Raw genomic sequence first — 13,804 nt, 5'->3', positions numbered from 1 at the left:
ATATAAAATATTTGCCATTGTGATTCTAAAGATCCAGTCATTGCATTCTGTTTCCAGAAAGATTTTTTTCTGCAAAAGTTGGCCAATTGAGAAGAAAAAAACAATGCAGCCTTTTAAAATGTGCTTATATAACGCATGGTATTTAATATTTAATACAAAGGTGTCTCAAGTCCCAAGAGGATAAGACTATGGGCTGTGTGATTTTATCTTGTGTGACCCCTTCCCCGGGCCCACATGCTTGACAAGGAAACTTAAGATCATTGTGGGAAAAAAACGTCTTTAGTATCACATATTTGTTGACATAGCCAAGGTAATATTTCCTGACAAAGTGAGTATTTCAGGAAGTATTTAAAAAATCCGTTGCCATGCGAATTAACTCATGGGATTGTGTTAAGATTATATCCCTAACTGGTCACATTCTAAGTTTCCAGCTTTTAAAGCCTTAGCATCTTTGTCACCTGAAGTTTGTATACACAGAGAATTTGAGGGAAAATTAAGCGAGACCAGGGTGGCTAATGCCAATCTTCTTTCTGAGGACAAGTTTTGGAAACCAGCTCCCACCCGAGGGTCCCCTGAAAACTCCTGAACCCCAAGCCTTTTCTTCAAGGACCTTTGAGCCACATTCTCTACAACAGAAGACCACATATCAGAGTTTTAAATTCTCTGCTTCCAGAATTGCCTAGTGTAGACTTCAGGAAAGACTGGGTGACTGGGAGCAATCAGTGCAGACGTGGATGCCCTGTGGGTGCCACCATGGAATTGCACCCAGAGAGGCCCCAGTCCACTCCACCCTGTGTGGTCACACCATGGACCAAAAGCAAAACTCATGATTCTCGCTTGTGACATTGGTCTTTCCTAGCCCTGAAAACTCTCAGAACAATCATGGGGACAGACGTAAGAAATGAGAGTTCTGAGGCTACAGGAGTTGAGTTCCCTGGGGTGGATGGATATCAGCTGTGACATTGGTGCAGGGTTTGCAAGGGACAGAGGTTGAGGAAGTTAGGCTCCATGGCAAGGTCTTCAGCCAAGGGGCTGAGGTGGGCCTGAGCCTCAGCCCAACTGCCTAGGTAGTACAGACACAGGAGACCCAGGTAGAGGAGGGGCAGGACATAAGGTTGATAAATGGGTAACCAAGGCCCATGATGTTCTCACCTGTGGAATTTGCATTTGCAGAAGCACCTCATCCGATCTGTTCTCTTTAGTCTCAGGCCAAGATAAAAAGATATTTCATACTAAGTCTCTCTACATGGTTCCTCTACACAAGGGTGAAAATCAAAGATTCTGTATGATTGTATTCTGCTTATGAACCCTGAGAAGGATTATCCAGGAAAGGTGTCACTTGCCCAATCTAAGGTGACTTCCTGAGTAAGCAGCTACATTGTTGAAACCAAAGCTACAGACATTAAGTATAGTCATGGCCAGGAGGCCTGAAACTTCATTTTAAAACAATTTTCTTCCTTTATTCCCACAAGTATCTGGCTAGCTAAGAGAGAGCTAAAATAGATTATATCTACTTCTGATCCATTCTCCCTCATTTGAGCAGATTACAGAAAACAAGTGTAAGACTTCCATTGGTCAGTAGAAGGGACCTTAATGTGAACAGGGAAAATTAGTTCTTAGGTTGTCCCTTTGCAGGGATAGTCTCTGAGTTGGGGCCTGTTTTCTTTAAAAATATCATCCACTTCAGTCAAGTTGCTGACCACCTGCTGTATTCAGGGCTCCAGGGTCATGGAGAGGAAGTGAAGAAAGATTCTCCTGTGGTCCTAGAGGTCACTGGCAGGGGGTGGCACTGGCTCTTTTCAGAAGAGACTATGCTCAGAAGAACTTACTAAATCATTGTGTGATGACCAAAATTATATCCTTAAATTAAAATGTAACTATGACACTGATACAGAGCACCACGTTCAAACAGAGAGGTTGGTTGGTTGGTTGGCTAGTTGGTTACTTGGTTGGTTGACTGGTTGATTGGTTGGTTGATTGGTTCATTTGAGGATCACAGAGTTCTGCCCAAAGCCTAGCACCTCCCGGATTCTCCCCCTGCACCTCAATCCTTCTCTGGGCTGAGTGTGCCACTAGTGTGCCAGGTGCTTTACACACACATGTGCATGCATGCACGCACACACACACGCACACACAAAAGCTTTGCAGAAGAACCCACTTAGTGCCTGCTCTGTGGAGGAGCTCACCACGTTTGGTGGACAGGTGTTTTTGCATGTGGCTCCTTCCACACTGAGAACACATTTGCTCTTTGCTGACTATCATTTCCTCCTGCTGAGGTATAAACAGTAGCATATCTGTAAATTGCCAGATGGCAACTTTAAGCCAGACTTCTCCAGGAGGATGCAGAGACTTTTTAGAGTGAACAAACAGTGCTCCACTAAGATGGGTGGGGTTTGGCACCTTCCGTGCCCCAGTCTCTAAACTCCCACCTCTGGGCCAGCCTCTCAGCTTCCAGAGACAGTGCAGGTTCCTCTGCCCTTGCACATTGGGCTGGACTGTTGCACTGGACAAAGTAGCTGTGAGAGGGAGAGCACATAGGTCCTCCTGCTAGGGAAGCCTGGTCACATGTGGTCTGCTGTGTCTCAGGCAGGGGATGCAGGTGTCCAGGATTTGGCCCAACACTTTGAATTCCTGTTTATTTGGCTTACTTTTTTTCACATTTTTTTTTTATTTTATGAGTGCATAGTAATTATACAAAATGGTGTTTCACTGTGGCACTTTCAGACATGCATATGACCTTTGTGGTCATATCCTGGAATGCTCCCTGTCAAGAGCCAGACTGGACAGGTCCCTTCCCAGATAAAGCCCACAGACCATGCAGGACACAATGAAGGGCTGTTTGCATATCTAGCCATGAAGTTAATGCTTGTTATGTTTACTCCTCATCCTGTGAAGGTCTGCTTAGTGTCCTCATCCCGGCCGCAGTCTCCAGATCACATGAGCGATGCCATCGTCTCCTCCCGGACCTCTGATAGCAGCCTGGCACCCGTGGCTGACTTCAGCCACCCCCCAGAGTCCTCCTCCTGCCTGGACAACTCTGCAGCCAAGCACAAGCTCCTGGTTAAGCCAAGAAACCAGCGATCAAGTAAAATGAGGCGGCTCTCTTCGGTAATCAGGCTTCCTCCTCTGCACAGGCACTGAATGGGCAAGCTTGATGCACCCCACTCCACTTCTTCCCATCTTTCCTTCCCCCTGATGCTGTGCTCCTGGCTGGCTTCTTCTCAGCCTTGGGGGCTCAGCGCAGAGTTCCTGTCCCCAGAGAGCCTCAGGGGGACGTTTCAGTTCCTTCAGAGGACTTGATGCAGGCAGAAGTGACCTTCCTAAATGAATGTGCTCACTTTGAGCCCTATCCCCAGCTCAACTTCTGGCCTCTGTGATAGTCACAGAGCTGGTATGCAGTAAATGTTTAGTAAGTGGATGAATGAGTGCACCAGCAAAGGAATGAATGGGTGAATGAATTAATGACGGAAAAAGCTGAAACTACTGTCTTGGACAAGGACCTGCTCAGTAGCATGAGGACACGACTCTTTTTTGGGCGTGTGGTCAGGGAGCATCAGCATGTCATGGTTCTGAAAGCTGATCACCTGCTTCATGGGGTACTTTGGCCCTGTGGTGCTGGTGGGTTAGTGGTCCATGTAGGTTGTCTTCTCCCTTGCCTGATGGGGCAGGGGTGTGTGTAATCAGCCACAGCCTGAAAGGACCTGGGGGCATTGTCCTCAAGATATAACACAGTAGTCCCTCTTGCTCTCCTGACACAGAGCTGCAAGCTTCTCTCTTGACTTTTGAATTTGACTTCATTGTTGAATCCTATTTTGTAGAATAACAGAAAAACTGAGGTAGTCACTTTCAGGAAAACATTCAACAGGGTCGTAAGTCAATTTAAACTCTCTATTTTCTATGTCTCTCCTATCCCTTTTCCCCTTCTCTGCTTCATAGTGAGAAGGTGTGGTTATTTTAAATTCTCAGCAGTGTCCATATTTTCCCAGGGGTCACTGCTATTCCTCCATTCGCTGTTGAGTCCCAAGTTGGTAAATCTCTGTCCATCAGTGTTCACAGCCTCCTCTGCCCTTCCATCCTGAGGTCCTTCTTCCCTGCCCTGGCCCCTCTTGGGGCTCAACTGCTTTGAGATGCTTCCTTCCTAGTCAAGGATGAGAAGAGCTGCATGCCATCCCCTCTGTCCCCCTCCTGCCCCCGGCACATCTGTGGAGGCTTGTTGTCCCTTTGAGCTTCACAGGACAGTGAGGTCTGCTTTGCCCTGCTCTTCGATCCCCTGTAGCAGCTGGGCCCCTTCTCTCCATCACCCACTCTTTCACGCCCCTTCCTCCAAGCTCATATATGCTCAGTCTCCATTGCAGTCTCTTCCTAGTCCTGCTGTGTCGCCAAGGAGTCAATGTCTCCATGACATCAAGGCTCTGACTCTTTTGGAGCTCTGGAAAAAAATAATAAAAAGGGCTCTTATCTTAAAAACCCCATCTTGCACAGTAAAAACTTGGCCAGCAATATCATGTTGTTTATTATGAAGTTAAAATACACATTTGAGCGTATTTTGCTGCTCCCACCACAGCAGAAGTTGGGAACCTTGGGCTGTGACTGCAGCATTTTACACTGCTGCACGGAACCTTGCTGTGTGTGGGTCCAGGCTCAGTAAAAGCAGAACACCCACAAATGGTTGTATCCATGTTTCACAATACCAGTTGGTCCTCAGTCCAACCCAGGCAGTGCCAGAAGCAGGGAGTGTTGTAACTCCACGTTAAGAGAAGCAGCGCCTCCGGATACCTGTGACAAGGCTGTGACGAGGCAAGACCCAGGTCTCAGACAGAGATGGACACTTCCTTTCTGCCCTGACCCCTGTATGGGGCCTTAGGTTTGATTTGACTGCAGTGGGGAAAACAGCACAAGGCTGGAGGATATGAATTAAATGGAGCTGAAGTGTTTGGATCTTATTCTATAAGCTGTGGTGAGCTGTTGCCAGTGTTAGCGGTGGTATGAATGGTCCTTTAGGAGAACCAGCCTGACTCTGGCAGGAGATGTTGACATGGGACACCGACTCTGAGGCAGCACAAAAAGAGCCCCAGCTGGTCCCCTGGGCCACTGGTTGCCTATCAGTTAGGTGCTCTTGACCCAGGTTTTGATACCTCTGAGCTCCTACTTATCCAAGTGCAGAAAAGGGGATGGTCACTTCCTCTGTGGGATGAATGGAGGATCCAATGAAATAAGTGTAGAGCGCAGATACTCAGCTGCCATTGATGTCACTCTGATGAGCAGTACCTGCTGATTTTGTGGCTGGCCCACACAAGGTTAGTGACATGTCTTGAGGGTCCTCAAGAATGTATGAGCAAAGCGTCCAAATAGACCACTGCTAAGGGAGAGATTAAGAAAGTACACTTGTGTGTGAATGTCTAAGTCAGTCCCACCATCAGGGGCACACTGCTTTCAGCAGAAAGCCTTCAGGAAGATGGAAGTCTTCAGCTTCCTAATATTTGCGGCAGCAATAGTCTCTTATCTTTATTTCTCCCAGCGGGCACAGTCAGAATCCCTGAGTGACCTGATCTGCACCCCCGAGGAGGAGGAATATGATGAGAAGCCAGTGCCCAAAGTCAACACAGAGGAGAATCTCAGCTCTGAGCAACAGGATTTAACGATGGACAGAAACCCTGTGCCTGGGGGACCCCGTGCCAGACGTGCCCGCCTGCAGCACAGTTCAGCACTCAGTGCAAGTATGGAGGAGGGGAGCTCCTTTGGGGATGTCCCCTCAAGCCGCCCGGCCACCCCAGAGATCACTGAGCCCATGGCAGTCCTAGCCCCCTGCGTGGAGTCCCTGTCTCTACCGGATGGCTCTCTGCACCCCATACCTAACATTGAAATCCAAGAGGAGGAACTGTCCACTGCAAGCCCATGTCCCCCAGCCAGGGACAGAGATGAAGAGATGGTTTGTGCTTCTGGAGATGTAGAAAGTGAATCATCTACCAGTGTCCCCTCGGTGGAAACAGCACCTCATGACATAGCACCTCCTGAGATTGTCATTGCCACCACCTTGGAGACACCCTGTAATCCAGACAGTCCAGATCAAAGTGTCCAGCAGGAGGTAGAACCCACCTTGGCATTGCCTGGCCCCAAGGGAGCAGGGACAGAGCCTGTGGTGATCCCAGCCCTGAGCCCTCCAGGGCCCAAGAGCTGCCTGAAGCACAGAGCTATGACAGTGGCCGAAGACCTCAGTGTATCTTCAGCACCCACCACAGAGTCACCTCTGCAGGAGCCCAGCCTGCAAGCCCTGGGCAACACGGCTGTGTCCCCCGAGCGCCCTAAGGCTGAGCACACAGAGTCCCCTAAGGGCGGTCCTGAGAGGGGGTCGCTGGGACGGAAAACTGAACGTGGTGCTGCTGGTGGGGAGCTGAGGGGTGTGAAGAAATTCTCAGTGTCATCATGTAGGGCACGGCAGCGCCCGGGAGGCCCTCGCCCTCAAGGTCCCACTGTCCCCACTGTCTCTGCAATCCGATTGCCCCTGGCACGCACTGGCCTGGCCTGGAGGAGCGAGGCGGCCCTCGATGACCTCCACATGCTCCCTGAGCCCCAGACTCGAAAATCAGACCCTCAGAAGCCAGCACAGCCAGAGTCTCAAGACTCAAGGGACATTGTGGTCACCGTACCAGGCACGGGCGAGCCCTGTCCGGCCACTGTGGAACAACCCCCATGTGAGGACAAAAGTTCCTTCCCTGTCAAGCTGCGGTCCACCTCCCTGTCCCTCAAGTACAGAGAGGGCCCCTCCCAGGAAGCCAAGGGCATCAAGAGACACAGTGCTGAGGTCAGGTTAGAAAGGGGAGGACTGGCCCTGCTCCCCAAAGATGAGCAGGGTCATATCGGGATGGCCCCTGCACCTCGAGGTGCCAGGTCTCCCAACAGCCAGGGAAAGGGGAAGGCGCGGCCCCCCGAGCAGCCCAGTTCCAAGCCACCCCTGCCCAGGAAGCCACTGCTGCAGAGTCTCACTCTGGCCTACATGCCCGATGCCAGCCTTGGAGAGCCGGAGAAAGTGACCCTGCCTGCAGAACCCAGGAAGGACAGCAGAGGGGCAGAGAAGTCAGGACGCAGAGGCACCGGTAAGAGCTGCCTAAGAGGGGTTGGGGAACAGGTGGGAAGTTGAGGATGGCTGGAATTTCTCCTTGAATGTCCATGGAAAATGTAAATGTTCTTGATGCAAAGGAAATGGAAGGGTGAATCAGTGTTCCTCCTAGTACCACTGATGCCACGTTTGAAGAAGAGTTAGGTGACTAGGGATATAGCTTAGTGGTAGAGCCCATACCTAGAATAACCAAGGCTCTGGGTTCCCTAGCATTGCAAAAACAATAACAACTCTGATTAAGAATTAGAAACAGTGGCACATGCTATAATCCCAGCACTCTGAGAGGCTGAGACAGGAGGTTCTTAAGTTTGAGCCCAGCCTGGGCAACTTAGTGACTCAGCAAGATCCCGTCTGAAAGTGGGTAGGGGTTTGGAGTTTTGGCTCAGTGCAGAGGAGCTGGGTTCAATTCCTAGTACAGGAAGAAAACAAATGAACAATAACAACCAAAAAAACACAATTTTGAGTGAATACTGAGAAGTCAGGTTTGTAGACATAACGGGGAATGTAATAAGTGTTTTGCAGCATATTTTCTGAGAGACAATGGGCTACTCAGCAGATCCCTCCAATGCTTCTCCCACCCTTTATCTCAGAAACACAGCAGGGCCCCAAATCCTGGGACATGTGTGCTAATTTTGATGCCAGTTGGTTTTCCCAGGGCTAAAGCTGCTTCTTGGCTAGAAACAAAACATCTCTGGCAAGCACAAGGTCATGAGTTCAATCCCTGGTATGGGGCGGGGGGAGATATGAGAATCTCATTTCTCTAACCATGAGAGTCTTCAGACCTTTCCCCCACAAGGAAGTTCTTCGTTGTTCATCCTAACAAGGCTCATGTGGCCTGGCCTCACGCAGAAAGCATCCATGAATGATTGGAGTCATAAGGCTTTGTGGCTTTGTACAATGGAAGCCTTTCAGAAAGCTAAGGATCTGTGTTTATTTCCTGTCCCAAAAAAGAGATCATGTTAAGACTGGAGCGGCATGAAAGAGTGTTTACAAACAACTGTCCTTTAAGATGAGCAAGGACAGAATAGATGACTTTTTTCCTTCTTTGACATTTGTCACTTACAGTGTTTCAGATGAAATGAGAAGCTTGTTGGGGATGGAGGTTGTGGCAGAAGTAAGGTCTCATTCATCATTGCTGTCTTTTAGTTATCAAAATCTGAGCCAGAAAACAAGAGTCACGTACACTTGAGTCATGCATGTTTATGATTGGGGTCCTAGAGAGTTTTCCACAGCACATTTTATTTTTAAATGTTTCTGGCTATTTTAAGTGGTCCCTAGAAGTCCAGGAGGCCACTTAGCTACTATATTGTGGGGCACAGGAAACAGAACTTGGTGGCTATCTTGGGGGAATCCTTCTCCCTAAAAGGAAGATGGACATAGGAGGAAAAATTAGCATAAATAAAGCAATGTAAACATAAGTCCAAAGATACTCTAGTTTTCTGCCTCCCATCTAGGAATTTAGTAAACATGTAGAGTCTAAAGTGCTTTGGGTCTCTAAGGAGACCCCAAGGATACCAGGAGGTGCAAAGAGCCAGCAGATGTGGCCTTGTTGGTCCCTGGGGCCCTTGGCTTAGCCAGAAAAATTTTTCACTACTGCTGCTGCCACCGTATTAGAATAAGCTGCAAGGGAGCTGGGGTGTGGGGATGTTCAAGTCTTAGTTAATGATTCACTCCCAGCACAGTATTGAAGTGACTGCAGAGTGATTAAAAAAAAATTTATTTTGAAGAGCAAGGAGAGTTGCTCTGTGCATGAAACCCCAACCTTAGCAGCATCTACCTTCGTGGCCTGGCAATGAAAATGACTCTCAAGGGCTTGCAGAGTGAATGGAACCTAAAAACTCAAGGTCAGAGTCCAAACTGGAAAAGAAGCTTCTAAGGGCAACACTTGGCCCCATAATTGTATATGGTTCCCCCCTCAGCCCAGGCTGCAAGGTTGTCTACACTCACAACACCTAGCACCATCTGTAGTGAACCTTGTGGGGTTTTTTTTCTTTGATTTATGAAATGTGATACATCATTTACTTTTTATGGGCTTCATTAAATAGTAGGAGAGAATTGTCTTGTCCGTCCATGAATATATAACAGTCAGGTGAATTCTGAAGTGAAAGAAGCTATGAGCACAGGTAATGATTTTCACTGTAACGCAGTGAGGAGGAGAGGAATTACCCACATTTTGCTAGGAACCTGCTCTGGTTGGGGGTGGTTTTTAAGAGACAAGTGGGTTGTGGGTGCATTCTGGGCCCATTCCAAACTTTGGGGGTCTGGGTCTGCCTTATGCAGACCACAGCAGAATGTCAGGGTCCCTGATGTAGGGTCCTATCTGTGAAGCAGCCCCCACCTTCCCCAGGCACAGATGTGTTTGTGGTTTAATTCATTATTATTATTTCTACTTTCATCCTCATTGTTTCCAAATTATAGCAGCTGGAGGCAGTCGGACTCGTATAAAATATATAGGTAATAAAAGTTTTAATAACAATGTTCATCTATTTTCCAGGAAGATCTAATTACTGCTATTTATTATCTCATAGTGGCAGGTACTCTGCCCAGAGCTCCCCAATGGGCTGCCATCTCCTTGTGTCCCTTTCAGGGCAGACACAGTAAAGTTAGATTATTGAAGTGTTCCAGATGGGTGTACAGTTCTGCTGTGGTGATTTGAGTTCCAGAACTCCTGCTTCCTCCTCTCTCCTCCTCCTGTTCCTCTCTCCCATGCCCCACAATCCATTGAAGAAATGGAGAAACCTTCACAGAGGAAGGAAAGATGCAAAGGTTTCTGTAATGAACACCAGGACCTGGTTTGCCAAAGAGGCTGAGCTTTACAGGGCCAAGCAGTCGCCAGCTAGCATGCTTTAGTGATAATGGAAATTAAAAATAAAGCAACAGCATGAACTGACAGGCAAAAGCTTTAATTAGAAGGTAGGATCGAGAAAGGACTCCAGCTTGACTCTGATGAAGATCAGTGACCCACCCACCAAAGGAAGGAGAACAGTTTTGTGGGGTACTGCAGCAGCTGAGGTCTGGTTAGTCATAAGTCAGTGCTGATTTTGTAGTTCAAATCTGATTTTGTAGTGAATCCTGGTGGTCGAGAGGCCACTTGGTCCCTCTCTGTTGGCATGGATGGGGTCCTCATGGCTTACAGTCCCAGTCATGTGAGGCTCTGCTGAAAGTCATAGGCCTAAGGCGGTGGAGATTCTGGGTGTAGCTAAATGTTCCCATAAATCTCTAATCCTGGTGTCTTGCTGGGTAATGAGATAAGCTAGGTAAATTTATGGCTGATAAACCTTGTTTTGCCAACTTTTAGGCAGGTAATCCCTGAAAGACTAACATGCCTGTATGAGGAGCTGAAAAGGATTTGACCCAGAGTTGCAGAAAATGAAGGCTAAGCATTGTCCTACTTTTAGTTAAGCTCCAGTGAAGAGTCGTGGGTTTTAGTAAAAATTGCTCTTAAGGCCCAGATTGTCTTAGAAAAAAAAATGTAAATCATGCTTTCAGTGAGTAATAGCTTAGGGGCGCAAGAGTTTTTCCTTTGTCTTTATTACTGCTATTGTGTTTTCTTGACTCTGTCATGACTGTATCAACCTTGGCATGGTTGCTCCAAGCCCAGTACCATATTTGTGCTTCTCAGCACAGATAGGACTATTTCTAGACCTGGTCCACCCTTGCTGATCTGCCATTGTAGGTAAGTGGTTATTAGTATTTTTTATGACATATCCAGAATGCCTCCTCCAAGCCTGATGAACTCATAGGCAGGGCTTATAGAAGAGGATTGGACCGTGGGGCGCCATTTGTACAGGACATTACCCATCTTCCTAGTGGACCAGTCCATCATAGGCTAAATTATAGGTCAGGAAACAGCTTTCTACACACAGGGTGAGAATGAGAACAAAGGAGCTCGAGTCTTGTGCAGAAACATTGTAAGTACAGAAAGCATACAGGGAAAACCGTCGCTCCTGGGCTGTGGGTTTAGCTCAGTTGTAGAGCACTTTCCTGTCGTGCCAGAAAGAGAGTGGGAAATAGAGAATCAGAGAGAGAATAGGAATATGAATTATTCATAGGTCTACTCTCCAGCTGTCATCCCAATGACCTTTCCTTCCACCTATTTTCTTTCTGGGTGTAGGGGTGTGAGATTTATTTTGTACATAGTTGTGGTCTCATGCTGATGTGTTGGAGTGTGGCTAAACATTTTGCCATTCTTAACCTACAGTGGTCTCCAATCTGAGCTCTGACCTCTTTTTCTAGATTCTAGTCCTCTTGCCTTCACTCATTCCTGACTCATTCATGTCATGCTTTTGCCTAATATTTAACACATTCCTGACTCTTTGAAGCAATATATTGCCCCTAGAAGACAGGAGAAGGGCATGCCCCCAACCCTCAGGAGGTGACTTCAAGAAGGTGGCATCTAGATACCCCCCAAGAGAACATAGGGATGTGCATCTTGTCTTTAGTTATCAGAAACATTTTCTGGAGAAAATAGACTCAGATTGGCACACTTCTCTAATGACACAGTAATATAATATGCACTTGAGTGTGTGTTTATATCCTACTAAAATATACATTAATATCTCTTGAATTCTTTATCATGACAAGAACAGTCAACATGAAATCTACTCTTTTAAAAATTTTTAAATGTACCATGTTGACTAAAAATACAACGGTGTACAGAAATCTTTAGAACTTACTCATTTTACACAACTGAAATTTTATGCCAGTAGCTAGGACTATATGCATGTGCCACTCTGCCTTGCTCAGTCTTTTTGGAGAAACCCACAAATATGTATATCCTGAATTTTTAAAGAAAGCCAGCCGTTCTCACTACTGTATTTCCTTTTAGCTTTGCTCTTCCCTTCTCAATCCTTTCATGAGTGAGTGTTTCCAACCCCCTGGCCTTGGTTTCCGCGCCTTTCCTGTGCTCTACTCCTGTATGTCCTCTTACCCTTGTGGGCCTCCCGGTGCAGCTACTGCTCCTTGATTCTCGCCATGCAGGACAGGCTGTGGGTACCCACCTGTTTCCAAAGCTCCCTCTTCCCTCAGCTCCCTCAGCCATCACCATCTGATGGACGCCTCTCATCTGTCACCACAGTATTCACATTCCATCTCTCATCAATTCCCTGACCCTAGTTTTGTTTCTCAATACCCCTCTTTCCAGACACTCTAGCCAGAAACCTCAGTCATTAATAATATTTCTATATGCCAAGCATGGTGGCACATACCTGTAATCCCCATGCTTGAGAGACTGAGATGGCACATTCTGGGCTACATGGCATAACCCTGTCCCAAACCAGAACAAAATAAACAAACCAAAAGGACTGAGAACATAGCTCAGTCTTAGAGCACTTGCCTAGCATGTGAGCTATACTGAAAGTCCTAAAATGCTAGGAAAACCACCTTGGAATCCCAGTGCTTACAAATATAACTAGTGGGGCTGGGGGTGTAGCTCAGTGATAGAGTGCTTGCCTAGCACGTATGAAGCCCTCAGTTAAAACCCCTACACTGCAAATGAATGAGAGTAAATAAACTTACACGTCTAACAAGATGGATAAACACACGTCACCCATTTCTCACACTGATACAACTTAAAACCCAAGGCAAAATGCACAGAGCAAATCTCCACGGACCCTGTAGGGTGGTTAGGAGTTGGTGGCCTGGGTGGGGAGATCAAGACCCTGGCACTGACTGGACAGTAACTGAGCAGCAAAGTAGCACCTGCTGCCTGCCTCTAGTAGCACCAACAACCCCTCCAGGCTGGGTCATCTGTGCCACCAGCAGGCTTTGCAGGAGCAGGCATGGCAGTCTTGGCCCTGCTCCCTCGAGCATCTGCAGCCAGGCAGCAAGCCCCTCTTAGTGGCAGCATCCCTGCAGGGTAGAGTTCTCACTCCATCTCTGTGACAGCATCAAGTTGGAATCACCCACCCTGGTAGCAGTGGCAAAGATGTCCCTTGTAGGTCCAAGCTGTTGATTCTTGTAGCCCTACCACAGACGAGGATTGGCAGGGAAGTGGCCCACCTCCAACCCTGCCAAAGATGGTGGCAGTACCCCCTCCAGGGCAGAGGTCCTTTAGGACTTCCAGTCTTGCTCTAGGCACCTGCCTCCCGTCAGTGTCACCTGGGTTCAGAGCCTCTGACTATCTGCCCCACCTCCAGGAAATCTAGTCCTGAAGCTGTACCCTTCATCCTCACAGGAACCAGTGACAATGTCATGGTAGATGGTCCTGCAGGCTCCTTTTTCTTGAAACTGCCCTGCTGTGGCCCTACTCACCAGAGAGTGCTACAGCACAGAGAAGTCAAACCCTAGTTTTCTTGCTGTGAAAAGGTAGGGGCTAGAAATGGCAGGATGGAGATATCTGAGCCTTTGTATCTGTGTCTGACCTGCTGGCCTGTTCCTGAGCCATGCAGGTACCAAACTGAATAAGCACAGTGAAACCTTTGAGGAGACCCCAAAGACCAAATCTCAGTGTAGTATTCAAAATGCATAAGATACAAACCAAAGTTGTCCAACATACAGATAAAACCTAAAAAGTTCTCCATGAAAAAGAGAATCAGCAGATGCCACCCCTGAGACAATCCAAATATTGGAAGTACTAGGCAAAGACTTTAAAGCAACTATTAAACCTTATTCCAAGAACTAAGAGCGAGCACTCCTGAAATGAAAGATAGAAATTCTATGCAAAGAAATAGGGGTTATTTTTTTAAA

General features: G+C 47.5%; 1 protein-coding gene across 3 annotated transcripts in view; it reads left to right on the top strand.

Moving 5' to 3' along the window:
* The window catches only part of Cracdl (CRACD like), a 56,050-nt gene that overhangs the window by 34,354 nt on the left and 7,892 nt on the right, over nt 1-13,804 (top strand). For all 3 annotated transcript variants that reach the window (XM_033761715.1, XM_010643222.2, XM_010643223.2), the window contains 2 exons: nt 2,896-3,108; nt 5,519-7,094. In XM_033761715.1, coding sequence (XP_033617606.1) covers nt 2,896-3,108; nt 5,519-7,094 — 1,789 coding nt within the window. The remainder of the gene's footprint in view (nt 1-2,895; nt 3,109-5,518; nt 7,095-13,804) is intronic.

Source organism: Fukomys damarensis, unplaced genomic scaffold, assembly GCF_012274545.1.
Source record: "Fukomys damarensis isolate Sample0158 unplaced genomic scaffold, DMR_v1.0_HiC HiC_scaffold_9, whole genome shotgun sequence".
Classification (NCBI taxonomy): Eukaryota; Metazoa; Chordata; class Mammalia; order Rodentia; family Bathyergidae; genus Fukomys; species Fukomys damarensis.
Note: the sequence above shows the minus strand (reverse complement) of the source record. Positions and strands in the feature narration are given on the sequence as shown.